General features: G+C 40.7%; 1 protein-coding gene across 2 annotated transcripts in view; it reads left to right on the top strand.

The window, feature by feature from the left end:
• The window catches only part of cntn5 (contactin 5), a 427,194-nt gene that overhangs the window by 383,562 nt on the left and 17,930 nt on the right, over positions 1–25,702 (top strand). Inside the window, exons 15-18 of one of the 2 annotated variants that reach the window (XM_051656265.1) lie at positions 2,242–2,359; positions 7,369–7,527; positions 17,266–17,415; positions 18,378–18,448. In XM_051656265.1, the coding sequence (XP_051512225.1) occupies positions 2,242–2,359; positions 7,369–7,527; positions 17,266–17,415; positions 18,378–18,448 (498 nt within the window). Of the gene's footprint in view, positions 1–2,238; positions 2,360–7,368; positions 7,528–17,265; positions 17,416–18,377; positions 18,449–25,702 lie in introns of both variants that reach the window. The other variant, XM_051656264.1, reaches the window with a different exon arrangement.

Genomic DNA, 25,702 nt, shown 5'->3' with positions numbered 1-25,702 from the left:
CCCTGTAGGGTAGGACCTACCATGGGACTTCTCCACATGACATACTTTCAACAAAGTTCGAAACTAGACCGACTAGACCTGGTGGCCCCAGTCGGTTAATTCCCTTTTTTTTGGAGATAGGAAAAAAAGGGGATAAGAGGCTACGACTGGGCTAGCCCGTCTCTATCTTTTGGGTAGTCGACTTGTCCCCAAAGGGCCGTTCGACACTCATAACAGTGTTGGGGAGGTTACGTGTCAGCCTGGTGCGCTGGCTATAAGGCACACAGTGGTCTGCCCATCACACACCACCAGTTCACGTAACACAGTTCAGCCAGTTGTGGCATTTCCTATAGGGACCCCTAGTGTCACTACATTGACACAACGTCAAGTGAGTGACAGATAGGGAATGTCATGGTTACTTGCGTAACCTCTTTTCGTTGATGGAGGGAACAAGATGTTGTGTCCCTCCTGCCACAATGCTGAACTACACGCTGAAATGGCCGGGACCTTGTCTCGGCTCCTCAACACAAAACCTGAATTAGTGGTTTCATACCAGCTCCTTTTATACTCGTTTGTCTTGGGGAGTGGTATGCAAATACCACTCGCCAATTTTCATTGGCCTTTTATCAAAGACCAGAGGTGTCTTGGGCTCCCAAGAGTGACCCCTAGTGTCACTACATCGACACAGCATCTCGTTCCCTCCATCAGGGAACGGAGGTTACGCAAGTAACCAGGACGTTTTCATTTATCACTTAATGTCCAGTAAACATAATAAAGATAAATCAATATTTGGTGTGGCCACCTTTGCCTTTAAAACAGCACCAATTCTCCTAGGTACACCTGGACACAGTTTTTCTTGGTTGTTGGCAGATAGGATGTTCCAGGCTTCTTGGAGAATTCACCACAGTTCTTCTATCTGTTTAGGCTGTCTCAATTGCTTCTGTCTCATAATGTAATCTCAGACTGACACAATGTGCAGTGGGGGTTTTTGTGGGGGCCATGATATCTGTTGCAGGGCTCCCTGCTCTTCTGTTCTAATCTTTTCTATTTCCAAAAGTAATGTTTGGGAGTCTAACATTTATATTTTCTATTGACACACTAAAGCTGAAGATATAAATAACCATCTTAAGACAAATGCTTTTGTGAAACATCTTTTGTGCTTAAGACTTTTGCACAGTACTGTGTATATATATATATATATATATATATATATATATATATATATATATATATATATATATATGTATATATAAAATGCACCATTCTGAGTAAATTCTGGAGACTGTTATGCTTGAAAATCCCAGGAGATCAGCAGTTACAGGAATACTCAAACCAGCCCATCTGGCACCAACAATCATGCCATGTTCAAAATCACTGAGATCAAATTTGTTCTCCATTCTGATGTTTGATGTGAACATTAACTGAAGCTCCTGACCCAGATCTGCATGATTTTATACACTGCACTGCTGCCACACGATTACACAGTGCCAGACGGGCTGGTTTGAGTATTTCTGTAACTGCTGATTTCCTGGGATTTTCACAAAAAACTGTCTCTAGAATTCACTCCGAATGATGCCAAAAACAAAAAAACATCCAGTGAGGGGCAGTTCTGTGGATGGAAATGCCTTGTTGATGAGAGAGGTCAATGAAGAATGTCCAGACTGGTTTGAACTGACAAAGTCTACGGTAACTCATATAACCACTCTGTACAATTGTGGCGAGAAGAATAGCATCTCAGAATGCTATTCTGAGATGCTGGTTGGTGCTGTTTTGGTGGCATGAGGGGGACCTACACAATATTAGGCAGGTGGTTTTAATGTTGTAGCTGGTCGGTGTATATATATATATATATAGGCTCCTAAAAATAGATGCAAAATATAATTTCTTATTTCTTTCTCTGATTTCGTGGTGACTTGTTTTTCGCACACTTTTATTGTGGCAGTACATGGCAGATAGTGTTGCAGTGCCCAGCTGTCTGATTCATGTGTTGTAATTTTAATCAGCCCCTGTACTAAACAGCTGCCTGAAGACCTTAAATTATTTCCAGTCTCGCCTGGGGCATTTCTCATTTCCAGAGAGGAGCAGATTGAGCAAAGTAATGGCAGGCGAACCACTAAACCGAACGGCAATCTCTTAATCCGCACAATCCAATAGAGGCTGTAACAGCAGCACATTGCTTAGGTGTCAAGCACCGCATGGAGGTCTATTTCTCTCTTTTTCTGACATCTCTGCTTTACATTCTGTTTATTCTCCTTTTAGCAGTCTTCCACAGCAGACCTGATGATCAGAAGCATCCTCCTGATTCATGCTGGGAAGTATGGCTGCCGGGCACAAACGAGTGCAGACAGTGTGCTTGCAGAAGCCGAGTTGCTCGTAAGGGGTGAGTGCGGTAGTGGCGAGTCTCAAGCCAAAATGTATTATTACAGATTACAGTTAATAACACCTTTGAAAACAACATGAAGTCAAAATGGACCCTGTTGCATTTCTTCATGTGAAAGAATAGTTGTAAAATTGTGAAATTTCCATCATCATTATCTCACCAAAATGTCACCTTAAACTTTCGTATGAAGTTCTTAATAAGTTCTTAAGTAATTGCTACAGAAATAAATGTTTGTTTCACTAATCTTTCATTAAAATGTAATAACTTTCTACAATTCTGAAATGATTTTTCTTTTTTTGCTGATATAAAGACGGTGTGGACAGGGAAAGTGCTAAGTGCATTTTAACTGTTCCATTTAAAAAAATTTAAAAAAAAATCACAAATTTGCGATCACAACAATCATATAAAAAACCCTGTAAAATAGATAAAAAAAAGATCACACAGCCATGTGTTATATATCTTTGGAAAGATCTTGATCGGTATAATATAACAAGTTAATTTGTTTCATTCAGAGTATTTGGGTGTGAAATCCACATATATCTTTAAAATAAAAGATAAATCGCATTTCCGTCACATTCTAGTTTATTTCTTCATGAAAAATACACATGGAAAATAAAATGAGATATCACAACTTACAGCAGGTGAATCTGAATCAAACAAGACCTCACTCAATGTCATTCGATTTGAAAATCCAGAGAAATTTTTCAAAGAGTGTCATGACACGCTATTTTGGCTAGCTCTAGCAATGGTGTTCTCCGGAAGCAACTAGCTGAAACACGATCATTCACATCATAGATGTGTCAGATCATTCTCATTGGATCTCTAGAGAGTGTCAGATTCCATATTTGGGCAACCCACGTCACGTGTTCAGTGTGGGGTCAAAAATAGAACCAGAGCGCGCATACATAGACTGAGCAAAAGAGGGTGCTTAACGTACATTTTGGAGTGGTGGAATGGGTTGGCAAAGTGGGTCATACGGGAAGTAGTTGATTTAATTTTAAGTATTTCTAGAATTTTTTAGATTTTTAGGATTCATAGTTTTCAGTTATTCTGTTTTTATTTTCAATAAAACACATGAATTATGGTTTGGAGAGGTTATATGGACACTTTGATAAATAAAAGTCCACCATGTGAACCATTGTTCCATATGCAATAACTTCGGATTGCTTTCTCCTATCAAAAATGTTTGAGCAGGATCCAAAAATATTTTCTTACATTTTAAGCTCTTACTTTTGGGTATGTGATTTTGATGCAATGGAAAACTGTGGGGTTCATTTTCAATAATGTGTACAACACAAAATATACATTTTAAGGTAAACTTCGAGAGTTACATAAAGCAAATGAATAATCGTATATTGAAAAAAAAAAAAAAACATTTCTTGAACTTTAGCTTACAAAACTATAAAATTAAGATTTTAAGTATTACTATCTCAAACAGTCAAGTACAGAACTGAGGTTGTGGGGAATACCCATGTTTGTTTGGTCAAAATAAACTTATGTGGGCATTTAATTAGTTGTTATTAAGAATTCATAGAGATTTAAGCTATTTTTAATGTTAATGACGTTGCTTTAAATAGGTGTTTCGTGTTGTCACCATTAGGGTCATTAGTTTTCCATAAGTGGTCAACTTGGATCCTGTTCAATCCATGTCATTTTTCCTTTGAATATGCAAATCTGAAGAGCAGCTTTACAGTATGTGCACTTCTTTGGGGAATCAAGTTCAAAAACTGACCTCAGTTATTCTTTTCTTTAGAGCCAAGTAAATGAAATAGAAACAGCTATATAAATGTTAATCTGAAACAACTAGCTATTAGTTGTTAAATCTTATCTGTGTGATATACATTTTTATGTAATTAAAGTTGAATTAACTGATAGATGTTTATATCTAACTTTTTTGTCTAGTTTTGCTGACATAAAATGACCATAAGTTGAATTTACTTAAAAAGCAAAAATGATAGGTATATATTTTAAGTAAATCCAACATACAATTTATACTGTTACTTGTTACTTGAAAAAAAAAAAAAAAAAAAAAAAAAAATTGGTGTAACCTAATTTGTCTGGTAAATTTATTTAGATTAAATAATTTTTAAAACAAAATTAATAAACCAGTTAATTTAGATGTTATGACATGAAACGTTTTTTTTTTAAGTTACCTCACAAAACATGTTTACAGTGTTTCTTGAAAATGTGAATAAACATTTTCACATTTAAGAGTCAATGTTGCATGCAAGAAATAAAGAGAAAGCAACTGCATATTTAATTAAAAGCTTGTTAATTGGTAAAGGACACACAGATAGATACTAGATGTTTGTTTTGCTCCTGTTATTACATTGCCAACCAGTTTTCATCTTAGTTGAGAATGCTCCTTCAAAACACCTCTATTTACTAAAAAGTCACATGCATGTGCAATACGTCATTTATTTGTCTCCCTGCCTCTGCATGACATGTGCTTCCACACAATTTCCCTGTAAACAAACGCACTTTTCAAACATTTTCAAAAATTTTGTGATCTATCCAGGTTTGGAAATTTAAATTATTTCTTGAAATTTTTATTTAACTACTGTATATTGATGTACTGTATTTTCTGAAACTGCATGAAAGGGTGTTTTAATTTCAATCAGAGGAACCATTGTTGCCATACTTGTGAGTGGCGAGACAAGAAGGGATCATGAAACTACTCAAATGACACGGTCTTTAGGAAATTTAAAAGCACATTATATCATTGCGATAATAAAAATGTGGCTTTATTTTATATACTAGAAAAATCATTGCTGCTACAGTTAATACCCAAAACACCAAAACTGCCTAATTGGAGTACCAGCCATGTGATCATGATGCTCGCCAGAGCAGTTCAACTTGTGCTCAGTCTCGAATCAGACAAGAAAACCCTTTTCATGGTCTACATCCAGACCTAAAACACAAGCCCCTACTGCTGCTGCCATGGTGACATGCCATGCATATTAATATGCTCCCATGCAAAGGCACCTTTCAGTGTGACCATTTAATGCTTATTTTTCAAGCCACACAGAACATTCAGAACACTGAGTTTCATTGGTCGAACAGCTGCCAGCCTCTCCTTCACAACTGAGTCCTCTTGAGCCAATCACTGTCTGCATACACAAATTACATTTACTTTTGAAGGATTAAGATCACACACACACACACACACACACACACACAAAAATTATTTTATTTATTTTTACAATTCAACCATGCTTAAGAGAACTGGCACACCAACAATAACAGACATAAGAAATGAAAGAAACTAAAAAAGAGATCTGTGTCATGCAAAACCCTACAATGGTTAAGAAAAACTTTGTACATTCACTTGTTTGCTTGCTTAGATATTACAGGAAATTTAATTCCACATGCACGCACATGCAGTTTCTTGTGTTGCTTACACCACAATAAAAGCTGGTAATATTAATGGACACATATCAATGACTATTTTATTTGCTCTTTTGATAACTAAGGAAGGGATATTCCCAACATTAAGCAAAGTTTTTGGTCTGAGGTCAACATGATTACACGGGAAGTCAGCATGCTGTTTCCGAAAGTTCCAGTACCCTAGGATCGGCAACAATATGCCGACTCACTGACATGCCCTGTCTCCCATCGGACATATTTGGAATGGCTCAACAATAATTGCTTTCCCTCGTGGCACGACTGTTAACGCGTTTCGTCAGTTGCATGGGAGACCACAGTTCAATCCCCATTCATATGAGGAAGTAATCACGTTTGTATAAACAATCACGAGCGAGATAAGGAGGTTGCATTTTTATACCCAGCATTGCATTTTGTCTCTACTAATGGTTATGGTTAGATTTGGGTTTCGGTTGGGGGGTAGATTAAATAAAATAAGCATTTCTCTTCACTGTTTTACAGTCTGTTCAGCTGAAAACAATTCTCTTTACAACTGGCTTCTGGCGACCTCTCCTGGATATAAATGGATTCACACTTGTTTATATGCTCTGAAACACTTCCCGCTTTAGCCTCTGGAGACAGTGTTTTCAAATTCGGTCAACGTATACCGATTTCAGCTAAAGAAAAATTAGCACACACTTGCTGAATTTTATGTGAGATCAGGCTGCTGAGGTTCACTTTGAGATAAAGACCTCTGAATGTACAAATTAGTACATGGACATTAAACATTGATGTGAGTTTAAATTAATTTATCGTCTGAGAAAAAAAGAGTCCGCAGAGTGATTTGAGAGACATACTCAAAACATATTTCATCTAAAGTGTTCACATTGACAGTGATTTGCAGCTTGAGCTGAAGTCATTCATTTTGTACATTTCAATGTTTTCACAAATCTTTAAATAATTCACTTTATTATGAATTAAGCATAATACTACACATAATGCTGAAGTCATAAAATGTACAGTACATTAATTAAAGAAAATCTCATTTTATATATATATATAGAGAGAGAGAGAGAGAGAAATTTGTCATAGAATGTGTAAATCTTAAAAATGAAAAGACTGATGTTGATAAATATATATATTTTTTTCTTTTTTGAATGAATACATTAACACACAAACATCCAAACTTACATAACAACAGTGCCTCTCCGGTGTTTAGAAACTTGGCCTGCCTATTTATAGTGATGTAGTGAGGAGAAAGCAGGATAGATACTAGTATTACTAAACACTTAAAAAACTATTGATAAGAGTGAATTGAGAGAAAGACTGTCAAACCTTATGTTGTTCCTGGCCTTGTCTAACACCTCCCTGCTGAAGTTTGTTTGCTGATCGTAGCTCAGTTTAATATGATTTCCAGTCTGGCGAAGCTGGTGCTCAACTGGTTTAGTTCTGATCGCCCAACCTGACCAGCTAAATGTGCCCCAAACCCCTCTAAATCCAGCCAACAGATCAGCCTGACCAGGTTGGGAGACCAGCAAACCAGCTTAGTGGTTTTTTTGTTATTGTTTTTATTTTTATTTTTTAAAACTTAGTTTTTGCATATCTTTTTGTTTAGTTTGAAACATAGTTATGCCATTTGTTTTCAGGTCCTCCTGGACCTCCTGGAGTGGTTATTGTAGAGGAGATCACGGATACCACAGCGACGTTGTCATGGAGCCACGGTGTTGACAACCACAGTCCAATCACCACCTACAATGTTCAGGCACGAAGCCCTTTCTCTCTGGGCTGGCAGACAGTGAAAACCGGTAATCACTTCCATACACCTTAGCTAGATTGATGTGAGTATGTGTGTGTGTGTGTGTGTGTTAAACTTCAGAATATCGCAACAGAGCATGAGCACTCATAAAGTGTCTAAAATTAACACTCAGCTCAGCAAGCACCAAATGCAAGTTTTATACTTGCCATTCAGCTGGTAACTTTATAAAGAAATGCCATGCACCTGTAATCCATGCAGTATGTTGTATGAAGTTGTCCTGGACGTCCCTGGAAAAGACAGCATCTGGATGGCAGCATGTTGCTCCAAAATGTGTGCATATATTTCTGCATTAATGGTGCACTCAGAGATGTGCAAGTTACCCATGCCATGAGCACTGACACACCCCCATACCATGATGCACACTGGCTTTTGGACCTGATGCTGATAACAGCTTGAATGGTCCTTTTCCTCTTTGGTCTGCAGAACACAACAGCTGTTTTTTTTAAATGTGGACTCGGACCACAAAACACGATTCCACTGTTTTACTTTCCATCTCAGATGAGACCGAGCCTAGAGAAGTTGGCTGCACTTCTGGACAGTGTTTATGGGTTTTCCAAAGTATTACTCAGCCCATGTCATGATATCCATTACAGATGAATGATGTTTTTTTAAGACAGTGACGTCTGAGGGATCAGAGATCATGCGCATTCAGAAGTGGTTTTCATCTTGTCCTTTACACACAGAGATTTCTTGAATCTTTTAACTATATTGTGCACTTTAGAGGGTGAAATGCCCAAAATCCTTCCAATTTGTCTTTGGGGAACATTGTTCTCAAAGTTCTGGACTATTTGCTGAAGCATCTGTTGGCAGATTGGCGAGGCTCGACCCATCCTTGCTCTTGAAGGACAAGGCTTTTTTTGGAGGCTCCTAATATACTGTCACAAGATTGGCTCACCTTTTTAACATCACCGGTTTCATATCACCTTGTTATTTCAACTTGTCAGATTGTTATTAGTCCTAAATTGCCCCTGTATCCCTTTATTTTATTTTATTTTTTTTTGGGTGGGGGGGGGGGGGGGAGCATGTTGCAGTCATCTGATTTTAAATGCATCTATATTTTCAAAAAAATAAATAAATAAATAATTCACAAGATAAAACATCAAATAATGTTTTGTTGTAGTGCTTTCAGTATAGCACAGGGTGAATTGAATTTACAAATCAATTTTATTTGCATTTTTCCAAATTTTTAGGAGTATGCAAATTTGCTCTGAAGAAAACCTGAATGGTAATGCTTGATACATTAACACGTAAACTTAAACAAATCACTTAAAATATGCATTAGGAAGAGGTGGATTGTCTTGAGTTTCACATTAATCAAAATGTGCATTAAGGTGATGAAAAAAGCTTATTTGCAAAACGATGACATGTTTTGACCATTTGTGCATGTGTTTCCACTCCTCCTCACAATGAAGACTTTCAGAAGTGTTTGTCCCACAGCCGGTAGTTAAAGTGGATCCTCAACAGTTCTGAGCGTGTGTACTCCCAGGTATACAGAGGCTGGCAGCCTTTGGGCAAAGCATCCATTTCAGCCCTCATTATATTAGATATGTCAATTATTCTGCTGCATCTCCTGGCCGCATTTAATAAAACAATGTACAATTGCTCCAATACTGCAAATACAATTCTCCCTGAAGCAAGGAGGTCATGCAGGCCATGGCTAGGTGGGCTTCCTCAAACTAATGCACGTGACGTAGTGGGTGAAAACGTGCAATGATTTGCATTTTGTTTTGTTGAACATTTAAAAATGCGAAATATTTGGTTGGAAACCCAGCTACCATTACCACTCGAAAGTCATCGCAAGGCAACATGCCACAGTTTCATGGCTGGTAAATATTTACAGCTGGCAAATGTTCTTAATTTACCCACAATTGGCTAAGGTCACTGTCAAAAAGCAGATTCTGCAATGACCTGAAAAAGGGGTTATTCTGTATGAGTCATAATGATCTCTGACTCTTCAAATGCTCATCAACTTGGCACATAGGGGCCTTCATTCTCTCTAAATGCAGACTCAAGCTCTGGGAATTGCCTTTCCGCCCCATCTGTTTGTAAGGATGTGTGGCAATAGCCTAGTGGACCTCTATTAAATGTCTGGTGTGCTATTTTAAATGTCACCGGTTGAAATCAGATGACAAATTAATTTAAAGGTCATTAAGTTAACCTTCCTCTCACAAAACTTGTCAAGAAAATGTCCAAGTGATAACCCCTCCCCCCCCATTTCCCCCACACCACCACCAGAAAGTTAATAAATTCATAAAAATAATTAATAAATAAATACAATTAAATAAATAAAAAAACTTACATTAATATTGTATATTAAGTTAATTATATTTTGCATGAAGAAAATAGTATTGCCATAAATTAACGTGAACCAGGAATGATAAATTCTGTAAAAAAGTATTATTCATTTGTTAGTTCATGATACCCAATGTACTGCATCTACTAATATTAACAAAAAGAACCTTATTGTGAAGTGTTACCATTTTTTTTATTTTTTTTTTTTATTTTATTAAAATGAACGGAAATTAACTTTAAAATGATATACATGAAATGAACACATGAAGTACTACCATGCTGTATACATATTTTACAATTTAAATATTATGTAATTTATAAATAATTGTATCAGGAAATTAAGCCTATCGATAGACCATTAACATTTTTGCATTGTGACATGATTTTGATGACAGTTAGGCACATTTTCCCCAATTATCATTAATTGGTTCTGTGGTGAGAAATAATGAGACATTTCTTTTTGAGATTCACACAGTTATGTAGTGCTTTTAGTAATATGTCAGATAATGAATCACTCACTATATTTACCCCCTCATTATCAGGAGTTTTATTTGGGTACCTTGATTGTAATACACTAGTAATCATGCACTATTATCAAAAGACAACAGCTTTTTTGATCAGTTCAAACACGGTTCAGACAGCATGCATTGGATAATAGCAAAGTTTTATGTAATGAATGGATGACAGTCAGAGAGATAACGCACGCATGTGAACAAGGTGCTTTGTTAAGTGCCTGGTCAGATGAGCAAAAGAGGTAGAGAGGAAAATATTTCAAACATTTTTTTCTCTTTTTATCAGTTCACATTGATCAAAGTTAACAAAATATTAGCTAAATAGAGTACCTCCATCTTCTTAAAGTAGAGTACGCCTAACATCTCCTTTTGTGTTGCATGGAAGAAAGTCATATGTGTTTGAAACTACATGAAAATGAGTAAATAATGACAGTATGTACATTATTGGGTGAACTATCCCTTTAAGAGTGAGAAAGAGACAGTGGAGAAGAACGCAAAGGAGAGAAAGCGAGGGATGTGTGGTTGCCGATGGAAAGCAAAAGAAAGGAATAAAGGAAGCATGTTTAGAGAGGATGAAGAAGAGAAACAGTAAGATAAGACAAGGCAAGCCAGAGGGCGGGGAAGAGAGAAAAATCATGCGGAAAGCATCTGAGAGTTTATCGTCTCACAGTCTTACGCCTGCAGCAGAACGCCAGTCCCACGGGTTATATACAGCCGTTAACTGTAGACAGAAGTTAGCCCAGAGGTCTGGACCACAGCCAGATCTGTTTCTGGACTGAAATTAGATGTGTAGAATGAAGAGCTAGTCCTCTGGGCAAACACAGTCTTGTATCTGCTGTCTCTTATGTATTGACAAACCATGAGTGAAACTAGAATTGCAAATTCACTTTACTAGAACCAATGGAAGCATTTTTCAATCAGTTATTCAAAGCTCAATTACTCAGACAAATGGAAACCCTGAAGCCCTGTGTTCATGGCCATCAATCTTAAATTTGGTGAGCATGTGTTCTAGAGACACAGTTTTGTGCATCTATGACAGATTTTTATTAAATATATATTTGTTGTTGAAATTGACTCTTAGATCTGAACAATTTTGTATTCCTCTTTGTACTGTAAAGCTTCATTCAATATTTAGCATGTGAAATGTGGCACTTCAATATGGGACATGATGGCTTCAATACGAGACGTTTTTAGTGCATTTTGAGAGCTTCAAATAGGAATTGGGGGGGGGGGGGGGGTGATCACCGCTGAAATAAGGGATAAATGGCCAACTTTCGGACAAAATGCAGTACATCCCAGCTAATTCTGGACAGTTGGCAATGCTATCAGGACCCCAACATGAAGGAGAGTGATACAAGAGAGATGAAACGGTACATGAATAAAGGGAATATAATGTTCCCTATTTGTCACACACTCGACGTTGTGTTGATGTAGTGATACTAGGGGTCACTCTTGGGAGCCCGAAACACCTCTGGTCTTTGATAAAAGGCCAATGAAAATTGGCGAGTGGTATTTGCATGCCACTCCCCTGGACATACGGGTATAGAAAGAGCTGGTATGCAACCACTCATTCAGATTTTCTCTTCGGAGCCGAACGGTCATGCTCACTGAGCTGAAGTCTCATGACTGTTCATTCACCACTGCTGGATCTGATGGTGCATGGCTTCTCCCTCCTCTGCACTGGTGCACTGCAGAGAACGCCCCTGGGCGCTTCGGCAGAAAAAAGAGAGTATATTTTCCTGAAAATATGTCTTTCGTGTCTGGGCGCGACCCACACGGAGGCAGCGTTTGTGGATTGTTCATGTTCTCACTGCAAGAACATGACCATGGCAACGTCGTGGTCGCGGCTTGCTTTCATAAGAAAGCAAGCCATCCCAGCGGCTCCCCGCCTCGGTCCTTCTGCCTACGGGTTTGAGGCCAGCGCGGCTAGCACTGGGGGCGATTTGGGGACCCCAATGGGACCGCCTCCGCCGGGTATCCCCCCACGGACCTCCCATTCCCCAGCAAGCTTGTCTGCCCCGATCGGGCTTCCGGATGAGTCCGCCGGCTCGTCTCACGGCGAGTTCGACCTCTTGTTCGGAGCCCGTGAAGCTGATGAGCTCTCGAGCGCAGCATCGGATAGCGGGATTGTCCAGTCGGACGCAGAAGCCTCAGCTGGGCTCCCCCCTTCAGGGATGATTGCCCAGTCACAGGCTGATGCAGAGATGATGGACATGTTTTCCCGGGTGGCCGCGAGCGTCGGGCTAGAGTGGAACCCTCCGCTCTCCCCCGAACCCTCGTAGCTCGATGATTGGTTCCTGGGCTTGCGGCGCCGATCAAAGCAGCTGCACCCCGCTCCAGTGCCTTTCTTCCCGGAAGTGCACGAGGAGCTGACAAAATCGTGGGAGGCACCTTTTACTGCCCGGTCCCGATTTCTCAGTTCCCCCGCCCTCACTACCCTCGATGGTGAGGCGGCCAGGTGCTATACGGCGATTACCCCGGTGGATAAGGCGCATGTGGTGCACCTTTGGCCGCAGAGAGCCGCCACCTGGCGCGGATGCCTAAAGCTCCCGTCCAAGCCCTGTAGGTTCACGTCGTCCCTGACGGCCAAAGCCTACACCCTGCACGCCATGGCTCTCCTGCAGGTCCACCAAGCCAAGGCACTAAAAGAACTGCACGGGGGTAGTTCCGCCCCAGATCTGATGCAGGAACTGCACTCGGCCACCGACCTCGCTCTCTGAGAGACGAAGGTCACAGCGCAGTCTCTCGGGTGGACGATGTCCACATTAGTGGTCCAGGAGCGTCACATTTGGCTCAACCTGGTCGAGATGGGTGAGGCCGACAAGACACGGTTCCTTGTCACCCAGGCTCTCCTATTCAGCAACACCATCGAGGACTTTGCACAGCAGTTCTCAACGGTGAAGCAGCAGACGGAGGCTATCCAGCATATCCTGTCCTGGCCCAGCTCAAGATCCTGCACCCCATCTCCACGGGATGCGAGGACAGGCCTCTTCCTCCCCTGTCCCAGGCTGTTCCAGGGGTGGTCACAAGGAGCCAGGAAAGTGCTTCGATGTCCCTAGACTCAGCACGGCCACGACATGGTGTGGCACCTCGAGCTCTACCCTGCCATGTGGCCCCACCTGCCGGTATGTCCGACGACGTTGTCACTTTGGTCCCCCTCGTGCAGAATTTGGATGCGTGGCTTGCACTTTCCAATCCGTCGCGATGGCTGGTCCAGACCATCCGACTCGGCTACGCGATTCAGTTCACCAGGCATCTGCCCAGGTTCAGCGGTATCCACTTCACCTTGGTGAAGGACGAAAACGCTGCTGCCTTACGCACGGAGAATCTGTCCCTCTAGCCGAGATGAAGAAGGGGTTTTACAGACCCTACTTCATCGTACTGAAAAAAGGCGGTGGGTTGCGGCCAATCTTGGACCTGTGAGTACTGAACCGGGCTTTACACAGACTCCCATTCAAGATGCTGATGCAAAACGCATTCTGCCGAGCGTCCGGCATCAAGATTGGTTCGCGCCGGTAGACCTGAAGGACGCGTACTTTCACGTCTCGATTCTACCTCGACACAGACCCTTCCTGCGGTTTGCATTCGAGGGTCAGGTGTATCAGTACAAGGTCCTCCCTTTCGGCCTGTCCTTGTGCCCTCGCGTCTTCACGAAGGTCGCAGAGGCAGCTCTTGCCCCGTTAAGGGAAGTGGGCATTCGCATTCTCAACTATCTCGACGATTGGCTAATCCTTGCTCACTCTCGTGACATGTGTGCACACAGGGACTTGGTGCTCTCGCACCTCAGCCGATTGGGGCTTCAGGTCAGCTGAGAAAAGAACAAGCTCCTCCTGGTTCAGAGCATCTCTTTTCTCGGTTTGGAGTTGGACTCAGTCTCATTGACAGCGTGCCTCATGAACGATCGCACACAGTCGGTGCTGGCCTGTTTGAAGGCGTTCAAACAGAAAACAGCGGTTCCACTGAAACTCCTTCAGAGGCTCCTGGGGCATATGGCATCCTCAGCAGTGGACACCCCCTCGGGTTGATGCATATGAGACCGCTTCAGTACTGGCTTCAGACTCGAGTCCCGAGATGGGCATGGCGCCACGGGACACATTGCATGGCCATCACGCCGGTCTGTCACCGTCTCTTCAGCCCTTGGACTGACCTCTCGTTTCTATGTGCAGGTAAGTCCTTGGGGAAGCACAACCTGATCATTCAGGTTCCTGAGAGGCGCCAGGAGGCTGAATCCCTCCAGACTGCACCTCGTTCCCTCATGGGACCTCTCTGTAGTTCTTCAGGGTCTACAGAGAGCCTCCTTTGAGCCTTTGCAGTCAGCTGAGTGTAAAACACTCAACTTGAAGGCTGCCTTCCTGACTGCGCTCACTTCCATCAAGAGGGTAGGAGACCTGCAAGCATTCTCTGTCAGAGAAACATGCCTGGAGTTTGGTCCGGGCTACTCTCACGTGATTTTGAGACCCCGACCGAGCTATGTGCCCAAGGTTCCCACGACCCCTTTTAGGGACCAGGTGGTGAACCTGCGAGCGCTGATCCAGGAGGAGGCAGACCCAGCCCTGTCGTTTCTGTGTCCGGTGCGTGCTTTACGCATCTATTTGGATCGCACGCAGAGCTTTAGGATCTCTGAGCAGCTATTTTTTGCTTTGTTGCACAGCGGAAAGGAATTGCTGTCTCCAAGCAGAGGATCACCCACTGGCTCATTGACGCCATAGCTATGGCATATCTCGCTCAGGACGTGCCGCCCCCGGTAGGGTTATGAGCCCATTCTACCAGGGGTGTAGTGGCATTCTGGGCCCTGGCCAGGGGTGTCTCTCTAACAGACATTTACAGAGCAGTGGGCTGAGCAACACCCAACCCCTTTGCAAGGTTCTACAACCTCCAGGTGGAACCAGTTTCGTCCCAGGTGGTGGCACGCAATACAAGCGGATAAGCCCGGGATAGCCGACCGGGTGTATCGCTTGCACATAGCGCCTTTCACCTCCTCTGAGCTGAAGACATGCGCCATTAATTCCCAGTAGTGTTCACAAACTATGTTCCCTGGTTGACTTCCTCCGAGCCCTGTGGCAGTCGAGTTTTCGGAGAGACTCGCTGCCAGCCCATTACACGTGCTAACAAAGAGCCCTGTTCTGGGGTGGGTGCTCCGCATGTGGCGGTTCCCTGTAAGGTAACCCCATGCGATGTATATCTTCTGCTAATTCGTTTCCCTGTTTGCAAACTGCGTCTTCCTTGGGCAAAGACCCCTCTGCCACAGTCTCCATGTTTGTAGTAACTCCTCCCCCGTTGAGTAGGATCTACCATGAGACTTCTCCACATGGTCGGCAAGACCATGTGACATATTTTCCACTTAAATATCCCCCCCCCCCTTTGGGTGAGGTGTGGTCTCCGCGGTGTCCTCCCCTTGGGAGGGACACCCCCTGACTAGACCTGGCGGCCCAATCGGATAATCCCCCTTGTTTTTTAGAGAGTGTAAAAAAAGAAGGGGAAAAGAGGCCACGACTGGGTTAGCCTGTCTCTATCTTTTGGGTAGTCGACTTGTCCCCAAAGGGCTGTTCAACACTCATAACTATGTTGGGGGAGGTTACGTGTCGACCTGGTGTGCTGGCTATGAGGCACACAGTAGTCTGCCCGTCACACACTGCCAGTTCACGTAACACAGTTCAGCCAGTTGCGGCGTTTTGTATAGGGACCCCTAGTGTCACTACATCGACACAACGTCGAGTGAGTGACAGATAGGGAATGTCCTGGTTACTTGCGTAACCTCCGTTCCCTGATGGAGGGATGAGACGTTGTGTCCCTCCTGCCACAACGCTGAACTACCCGCTGAAATGGCCGGACCTTGTCTCGGCTCCTCAGCATAAAACCTGAATGAGTGGTTGCATACCAGCTCCTTTTATACCCGTATGTCCGGGGGAGTGGCATGCAAATACCACTCACCAATTTTCATTGGCCTTTTATCAAAGACCAGAGGTGTTTCGGGCTCCCAAGAGTGACCCCTAGTGTTACTACATTGACACAACTTCTCGTTCCCTCCATCAGGAAATGGAGGTTACGCAAGTAACCAGGACGTTGCTTCAGCATCCTGAAATTCAGTCATGAATCTTAAAGGTGCATTAAGTATATTTGTGTGTTTTACTGGCTGCTGCGACTTTATATTGACAGCATTGAAGAAAGGAATATGCTTTCATTATTAATACCATTATAGTAATACCCTATTGCAAAGTGCCAGAGCTGATTTGCTGGAAATTCAACACAATATGTTCACACAGGAAATCGACATGCTTCCGAAAGGTAATGTATCGTGAAATCAATCCTATTCAGCCAGATTACAAACAAGCAGCATCCCCTATCAGACTTTTTTGCATAAATTCCAAGGTTCTTCAACCTCATAGATACACGTTCTAGTCCCATAGGAACCATGAAGTAATCATGTTCACCAAAACAATGGTGAGCGCGATTCGGACTTTGCATTTTTGTTCTAAATTGACATTTTTACTTCACTGACCTTTAGGTTTAGGGATGAGTTTTGTGTAAGGGTGTCTGGTTAATAAAATATGAATTCCGGTGGACTGTATTGCATCATTTTCAACTAAAAATACAACTCACTTTTGGTGCCACTCTGTGGACATTTCACCTGGAAACCAGAGCGCCCACATGCCCGTACGATTCCAGTTTCCACCACTGGGGGCAGTGATTCGAATTTCAGTAAGCACAGTACGATTTCAGCAGCAGAAATTTTGACCTACTGTCTGTCCGACAACAGGTGTTACTCACACATGAGCTCAAATGAATGTGTCAAAACGTATTTTGTTTAAGCCTCCAATCTATACATATGTAATCTTAATATATGTCAAATGACTTTGTGTTTAAGGCTGTACTGATTCCTCTAATTTCTGATACTTCACTTTTTTGCTCTTCATAACCCTCAGATCCAGATCCAGTGACTGGAAACATGGAGTCGGCCATGGCTGTGGAGCTCAACCCTTGGGTGGAGTTTGAGTTTCGGGTGGTGGCCACAAACGCTATAGGCACAGGTGACCCGAGTGCCCCCTCTAGAGCGGTCCGCACTAAAGAAGCAGGTATCTGCATTTTTTTTTCATTCACCTGTGAATATCATTGCTCTAAACGTCCTCCAACAGAACACAAAAACTCTGAATAAATAAACAGTTTTCACTCAAACTACATTAATCTTCCACTCGAAGGATCGTGTAGCTGTGTGTTTTGACACATTTTTACGACTGCCGCCACCAGTCTGAATATCCAGGGTGACCCTGATTCTATTTTAATTGGAGGAGAATTGGGAAATAAGCCGCTTACATGAATTTCAACAAGTTTTGTGTTTGAGCTGAGACAGAAAGGCACTTGCACCCTCAGGCAAAGAGGCTGCAGAATACTATTTATGGAGATCAAAAACCTCACTTCAACACTCTTTGGTTCAAAAACATTCAGTGGGCCAACTCGATTCATCCCTGTATGCAGTGGCAAAATGGCCTAATATATGAATATGATGACAGCTACACTTTTATCTTCATTTTAGGCCGGTTGAATTATTGCAGTTGTCATGGCACAATCATACACCAATTTGTTGTCTTAAATTCAGTTTCTTTCTTGTTTTTGAAAGTTTTCTTTGTTCTTGCTTGTGTGAATCAAACTGTCAGATGTGTTTTAGTTAGTGCTGTATTGTTGCAGCACTTTTTCTCTACTAAGTGCACAACCAGTCAAAAGTTTGGACACACATGATTAAATGTATGTTCTTGTGATCTTAAAAACTGTTTTGGCATTGCTTCTTATAGATGCTTATAGACATTAATGTTTGTACATTTATAGAATGAATTTTCCTTATGTGTCTTTACAGTAGAGTATTAATTAATCATTAGTTTTCATTAGTAAGCAATGGCTTTGTCATACAAATGCACCGTTTCTATTTTTGTACACAGATTTTAGCCAAAAAAATAAATAAAAGAAAGAAAGAAAAGTTCACCAGTGTTTTAAAGTAATAATATGATGTGTCATTAAATTAGTTGTATTTCTTTATCTGCAGTTCCGACGGTGGCCCCTGCCAATGTGAGAGGGGGAAACGGTCGCAGACACGAGCTGGTCATATCCTGGGAGGTAAGTTTGCGCTCAGCATGCACGGAGGACTCCCTGCTGTTAACTCATGCTATGCTAATGAACATGGCATAAAAGACTCGCAGTTTCTGTCCAAATGGATTCATACTGCTTATTGACTTGAGCGTTCGTAATTGTATTCAGCCATAATTGCCACCATTGCAATTTGCCCATTGAAGGATTGCTACAGTTAGAGTTCCCAAACCTATAAGAACAAATGAACAGTTATATTCTCAAAAGAGTTTTATGTTTTGGATTGCTTTGTATCTATCGGATGCAAAAAGAAGCAGTGGTAAAGGTCTATTCTAGAGCTGCTGTACATACAGAATGCTTTGCATAGCTCTTTACATGTAATTGACCTCAGTTTTTGCTCTATTCTATGTGTCTGTGTTCTCTCACTGACTTTGAACATTGTGGATGTAAGCTATAGCCCAATTTTATGTATAAAACACAAGCAAAATGCAAAAATGCTTTTAATACAATACTGTAAAATTGAATGGAGACAAGCACTGTCAAGCTCCAGAAAGGCCACAAAGCACCACGAAAGCATCGTAAAAATAGTCAGTATAACTCACTTACTTTATTCCATGTCTTCTGAATAAAATAGATTTTTAGAGTTTCGTTTATCACTAAAACTCCCTCTGCTATATTGGAGGCGCTCACTCTGAACATGTTTTTGCATCAGTCTGCACTGTTTTTCTATTGTTTTCCTATGTAAATATGTGCTAGAAGAACATCTTTGACCGTTGCACTGTGTCTTTCTGTTTTTCAGCATCTTGTGCAGGAGCACAGAGCTTTTCATGCGACAAGTTTGAATATATGCATCACTAAGTTTGAATAGAGTGAAAAACATCTTAAAGGAATATTCTGGGTTCAGTACAAGTTAAAGGAATATTCAGGGTTCAGTACAATTTCAGTTCAATCGACATTTGTGACATAATGTTGAATACCACAAAACATTATTTTGACTTGCCCCTCCATTTCTTTAATAAAAGCTAAAATCTGGTTTACAGTGAGGTATTTACAATGGAAGTGAATGGGGGCCAATTTTTTTGCAATAAAATACTCACTTTTTCAAAAATATAGCCACAAGACATAAACAATATGCGTGTTAATATGATTTTAGTGTGATACAATCACTTACTAACCTTTCCTGTGTAAAGTTATAGCCAATTTTACAACTTCATTGCCATGACGATGAAATATCAACAAACCCTAAAATGACATTAAAAATGACAGTTTAATCAACTTTACAGGTCAAATAATACATGAGTTTTAACAGCTGAATTAATGTAAGTGCTTTTATAAAATTATATGCTTCACATTTCTGCCTTTAAACCCTCTTAAAATTGGCCCCATTCACTACGGTTGTAAGTGCCTCACTGTAGCCTCGATTTGTTTCTCTTTTTTTTTAAAGAAAAGGAGGGATGTTTAAATATATTTTTGTGGTAATTAGCATTATGCCACAAATGCTGTTGACTGAGCTTAACTTGTATTGAACCCAGAACATTCCTTTAAGTTTTGGTCCTCAAACAAAGCTATCATATGCCTTCAAAATACTTGGAATATAACTAATATAGACTAGTTTAGGACTTTTTTTTTTTTTTTTTTTTTTTTTTTTTTGTCCCTGGTAGTCTTGGAGTTTGACAGTCCCCATTCACTTTAATTGTATAGAAAATACCTTTGTGATCTACGGAAGAAAGAAAGTCATAGTTTTAAATGACATGTGGAAGAGTAAATGATGACAGAAATCCTTTAATATACCCAATTATCCTACTTTACTTTAGAAAAAGCTCAGTCATGACAACTCAGAATAAATTTAATGTGTTATATTGGATTTGACAAATTGGTAGTTTTTGTTTTGGTGGACCAGACCTGCTTCCGCTGCTGCTGCTGCTACTGCAGAGCATGTACAAAGACTTGCTACTACTGGAACACACACAGATATCCTGCTACACAATTAGACATACATAAGACATGCAGCATCAAGCATGTAAGACATGCTAATGCACAATTAGACATACATACAATCCACTCAAAGCAGATTTAGACAGTGATGCTGGGGTGGAGGAGGGTTTCAGAGAGAAAAACTTTAAACCGACTTCCCTGCAAACAACTCTCTTCACAAATTACAAAAGATATTATATGTCAAAATATCTATAAGATTGGGCCATAGAGTCTGCAAGTCAACTGGCTAACAGATTGCATGTTCAAAAGACATCTGATTGCATCATAAAGAGTTTCATGACTGAACTGATCATTTCTACATCAAAAACAAGGGATTTGTTTTATACTTGTGGGTTGAGGCAATTTACAGTCCTCATGTCTGGGATGTCTTTGGGAGTGAAGTGAGAATGCGGTGTTGTTAAATAAATTATAAGTTTGGTCACACAGGAGGGATGTAAACTTTAATTAAACTTCAATCTTCAAAACGCTTCCCCTGCCATTAATGTTTTTGGAACATCTGTTTGTAATCTGAGACTTTACAACACTGATGCAAACCTAATCAGTTTTTTTCTCACCTTGTAAAGAGTAGCATGAAATGTTTGTTAATGGATGGATCACTTTTGGCTTTGTGCAGTGTTGTCAGGAACAGCTTTGTGCAGATAAACATATTTTACAAAAAAGGCGGTATCCAAATGAGGCCAGTAAAAGGTACGATTAACTGGGGAGCATGGAACAGATGTAGGCTGTAAGTAATGGTTATTCTTGCAGTTATTAAATACTCAGACCCCAGCTGTCACCAGCCAAAAAAATTTTATACGAGGAGAATTCTTCCTTAGTAAGAAATTGAAGATTTGGCTCATTCCAGATGCAATGGAATATTTTTTTCCGTGATGACTTCCTGAGTTGATAACCCCTTGAGGAAGTTATTACTGTAACTACAGAATAATTGTAGTTTTAATTTAGCTTTTCCAATGACAGTTCAATTTTAAGCCCCATAACACATTCAGAACATACACATCCGTGCACTAGAAAAACCTTGTTGCTTAGAGCTGTTAACACGCTTTGCATCTAGTGTTTGCCTTTTAGTGGGAGTATTTTAAATGAATGGGAGAATTTGCATTAATTCTTCACTGCTGTATCACATTAAGAGACATACTAGTACATATCTTGAAAGGGCCTTCAGGTGCTTTTTAGAGACACATAGTACACCATATTAAATCACATATCATTTAGCATGCGGTGCATTCATTGGGATATCCCTTTGGAGCCTAAGTGCTTTGCTCAAGGACATAATGGTGACTGAGCAGGTTTTTAAATTTAGTAATTCTTTAGTTCCCAGGTTTTCAGTTCCTGGAATTTAACCTGCATGCTTTGTAGCCCAGATCCTTAACATTGACTCAGAGTACCACCATACTTGCATCCATCATCACTTGTGAATCACAAAGCAACCATTACAATTACTATTGCTCTTACTCATGATAAGGGATTTAAACAAACCCTCAACCCTAAGTATTAAACTCGGGCATGTGACTTGTCCCGAAATGTTTGTGCCATAGACATGAATGATACTTCAATTTTGTGTGGCTTGTTGAAAAGAGGTGGGGTATTACTTTTCTAAGCAATCTAACTCTTGATTTTCACCTTGTGGACAATAAAACATGTGAGAAAATACCAATCGATGGGGAAACCTGAGCCATATCCCAGGATCATAATTTCATAGAGACTTTGGTTGGGTTCTTTTGGGCCAGTACACTGGCACCTAGCAACCACTCTGAACACCTTAACATCCGCAAAGCAACACCCTGGCAATTTTCCATTTTCACTACCTTCCATGATTATTTGCTTTGGTTGAGGTCACCAAGGACTCATTTTATGAGTGTCAGCCTGTATGATCTATATTTGTTACTGCAGCTGGCGAATCATTAGGTCATGCCGTTGTTTTTCACCGAACACCTTACTCTATGCCAGAGTGGCATTTTTAGATAATGAGCTTTTAAATAACAATAAGCCCATCTTCGATAAATCTTTACTGGCAAGATTTAGCAGAACATCGATGACCTCTTCACGAGAACTGAAGTAACTCATAACGTAATAACAAAGCATAATGTAATAACTGTACATAATGTAAAAAGTGAAAGGTAATAAATGTTCAAAATGTAATAATTTTCTCATAATGTAATACATTGTAATTGCATTTAGCAAAAAAAGCTTTATTAAATTATGTGTTCACAATTTTATAGCATTATATGAACATTTATTACGTTTAACTTCTTACATTGTGTGTAGTAACATGTTTATTAATAGTATTTTAAGTTTATTGCAAAATATTCAGTTGTTAGTAGTTTGGGAGTTGTCGGGCTTTACTGGTTGTTTAGATCAGTGTTACTATCAGAGATAATTAATAATTATTTCTGTAGTTATTAATCAATATTTAAATTAATTAATTGGATCTAACTCATTAAAACCTCATATGGGGCTCCAGTAAATGTAGTGTGCTACGTTTAGGAGCAAGTTTGGTTATTAGCAATAATTAATAATTATCAAAGATAATTATTAATTATTAAAATCAATAGAACATTGATGAGAATCAATGTTAGCTTTATTTAATCCTTTAAAATCAACAATTATCAAAGATAATCGTTAATTGTTAACATCGATGAAACATTAAATTTAACACTAGCTTATTGATCATTCAAATTAAATCAAAGATAATTATCAATTATCAAAAATCAATAGAGTATTAATAAGGATTAACATTGACGGGGCACCACCCTGGAATCAGGGACTAATAACCGAATAGTAAAACAGTCTCAATATTAGATTGTTTTCTTAGGAAAATCGACATCCGAAGAATATCGATTTTCGGGAAAAAAAACAATGAATGAAGGTTTGAATCCAAGCACTGACATCCCGTCAGCATGACACAGGCGTATGCAGAACAAACCAAAACACTTCTCTTTGTAATATAAACAACGTTTATTTATGCAGTAATATCAATTAATAATTAATACAATGCAGTCAATAAACTTCCGACTTACAACTACAAACTAAACAGTGATATGATTAGATATGGAAATAAAATAATCCTATAACACATAAGGTGTGTGTGTGTGACAGTGTGTGTGTCAGTGTGGTTAGTGAAAGAGAGAGAGAGAGAGAGAGAGAGAGAGAGAGAGAGATTATTAAGTGACAGCCCGAAAGCTGATTTCGCGATAGCTGGAGATAAAGCAGCCGTGTTCATCACTCAGAGACGCGGTTTTACGAGCGGGTCTCATAAAAGTCCTGCGTTATTTGACTATAATGGATGAACTCAGTTTCTGTCTCACCCGCAATGGCGAAAATGCACAACAATCCAATCTGGTTGGACCACAATACAGCAAAACAAATTTGTGATAATTAATACCCTGAGTATTAATAATGAGCGGACATGGCGGTCCGTAAACTATACAAGCAAAAACCTTGAAACACAAGAATAACACGCTATAATATTCTATCTCTGCCAAACGTAAACCTCTTACTTGAATCGCATGAGAATATAAGTAGAATGTGTTTTCCTCCGTCCTTTAAATTTGACCCGGTTCCTTGAGGCTCGTGTGATGACGGGAGGCCGTTTCCTCGTGCTGTCGGCGGGCGGTACGGCTGTTGATTGTCAGCGGGTGGTACGGCTGTTGATTCTCGGCGGGCTGGCGGAGAAATCAGAAATGTCGACTTGATTGAAGATGGAAGAGAAATCTTTAATCTCTTCACTTCTGTAGGCCAATGGATGAAGATGCGAATTGCTCGGCGGTCTCCTTCGGATCCGTTAGAGTGTTCGGTTGAACCCAGAGTAATCTCAACTCATCCAGCAAGATGGAGATTGTATGGCTACAGTTTCAAGTCGGACAATACTTCCTTAAGCCACGAGGTTGCACCGGAGAGCAGCAAAAAGCTATGTCCGTATTCGGTGAACTAAGTTGCTGGAAGCAACTCTGGAAGCATTTCAGAATTATTTGAAGTCCTGATGATGTCATGTTTGAGGGACGTTCTGTGGTGTGCCTCATCCAATAGGAGTTGAGAGCTCGATCCTTTAGAGGGCAAGGCTTCATGTATCTGTAGTCTGTTTTGGACTCCCTTTGTTTGATTTTGGTGCGATTTTTATCAGTAAAATTCACGACTTAGAAGGTGGGGGCTTGAGTTATGTTTTTATGACTGTTAGGCCTGCCTTTGTCTTCTATCTGAACACATGAGGCCCAACAGGACTGGAGGGGGACCGACTTGATTACGTCATTCACAGTGCGTCATAGGGTGGTTGCTGCAGAGCTCTTTTGGTGTGCTTTGTTTGCCATGATACTCTGGTTGAGCTTTCTCTGCAGGATCATGGTTAGGTTAGTTCTTCACCAAAAATGTAACTTTTAAATGCGTTATTTTAAAAAAAATGACTTATGGGGTCAACAACAGCATATACCGTCAATTAACAACCTCAGAGCACACAGCAAGTCTTTAAACGTTATAAGTTATTGCTAAAAATCAACTCCCCTATGGAAAAAAATTATAGACTTTTGGCTTTCAGAACCATAATGTCGTGGTCTATTGACATCAGCATTTCAGTCTGATCCGCACACAAATCTATCATATAGCTTAGAAGAAAAGTGTGATTTTGAGATAAAGATATTTCAAATGACAATAAGCTCAACATTTGATAAATCTCTACCAGCGAGATCAATGTCCTCTTGTCTAGAACTAGTCGTTCAAGCTCCACCCCATTTATCTGTGTACTGGTTAACCACTTTAGGGCCATTGGATTGGCTCTGCATCTCTGATCAATGTTGATGAATATGGGATGATACAGAACAGAGGTAGCGTTGCTTTGGCAGTCAGAGCACGTGAGCTGACTGCTACGCAGCCTCTTCAATCATCTCAGGGTACTTGTTGGAGACCAGGGCGGTTGGGCAGAGCTCTGCTTATTAAACAGGATGAATGACTAAACAGCTCGCCGTCTGCTCATTAGCGTCTGCGGAGAGAGAACGTATTATGAGCACCGGGAGCAATGGACTGGACCAGTACAGTTTCTCTACTTCCTATTCGATGGCTACCACGCGTGCCGACATCAGACCGCCGGCAGACTTCATTTACACCACGGGTGCATCTCTTTCCTCTCGTAGCCTTTTCAGATACAGTACATGCTTTACTCCATTTTGTAGCAAAGCTGATTTCTCTGTTTTAAAAGGGCCATTTATTGGTTGCCCGTGCTGAAAAGCTCAGCCAGCAAAAAAGGTTTGATGGCTGTTAATTTGTTTCTTAGATATTCTAGAGTAAGCTAAAAGTAAAATG

Source organism: Myxocyprinus asiaticus, chromosome 26 (genome assembly GCF_019703515.2).
Source record: "Myxocyprinus asiaticus isolate MX2 ecotype Aquarium Trade chromosome 26, UBuf_Myxa_2, whole genome shotgun sequence".
In the NCBI taxonomy this organism is placed as follows: domain Eukaryota; kingdom Metazoa; phylum Chordata; class Actinopteri; order Cypriniformes; family Catostomidae; genus Myxocyprinus; species Myxocyprinus asiaticus.
The sequence above is the reverse complement of the archived record's forward strand: the minus strand, read 5'-3'. Positions and strand labels throughout refer to the sequence as shown.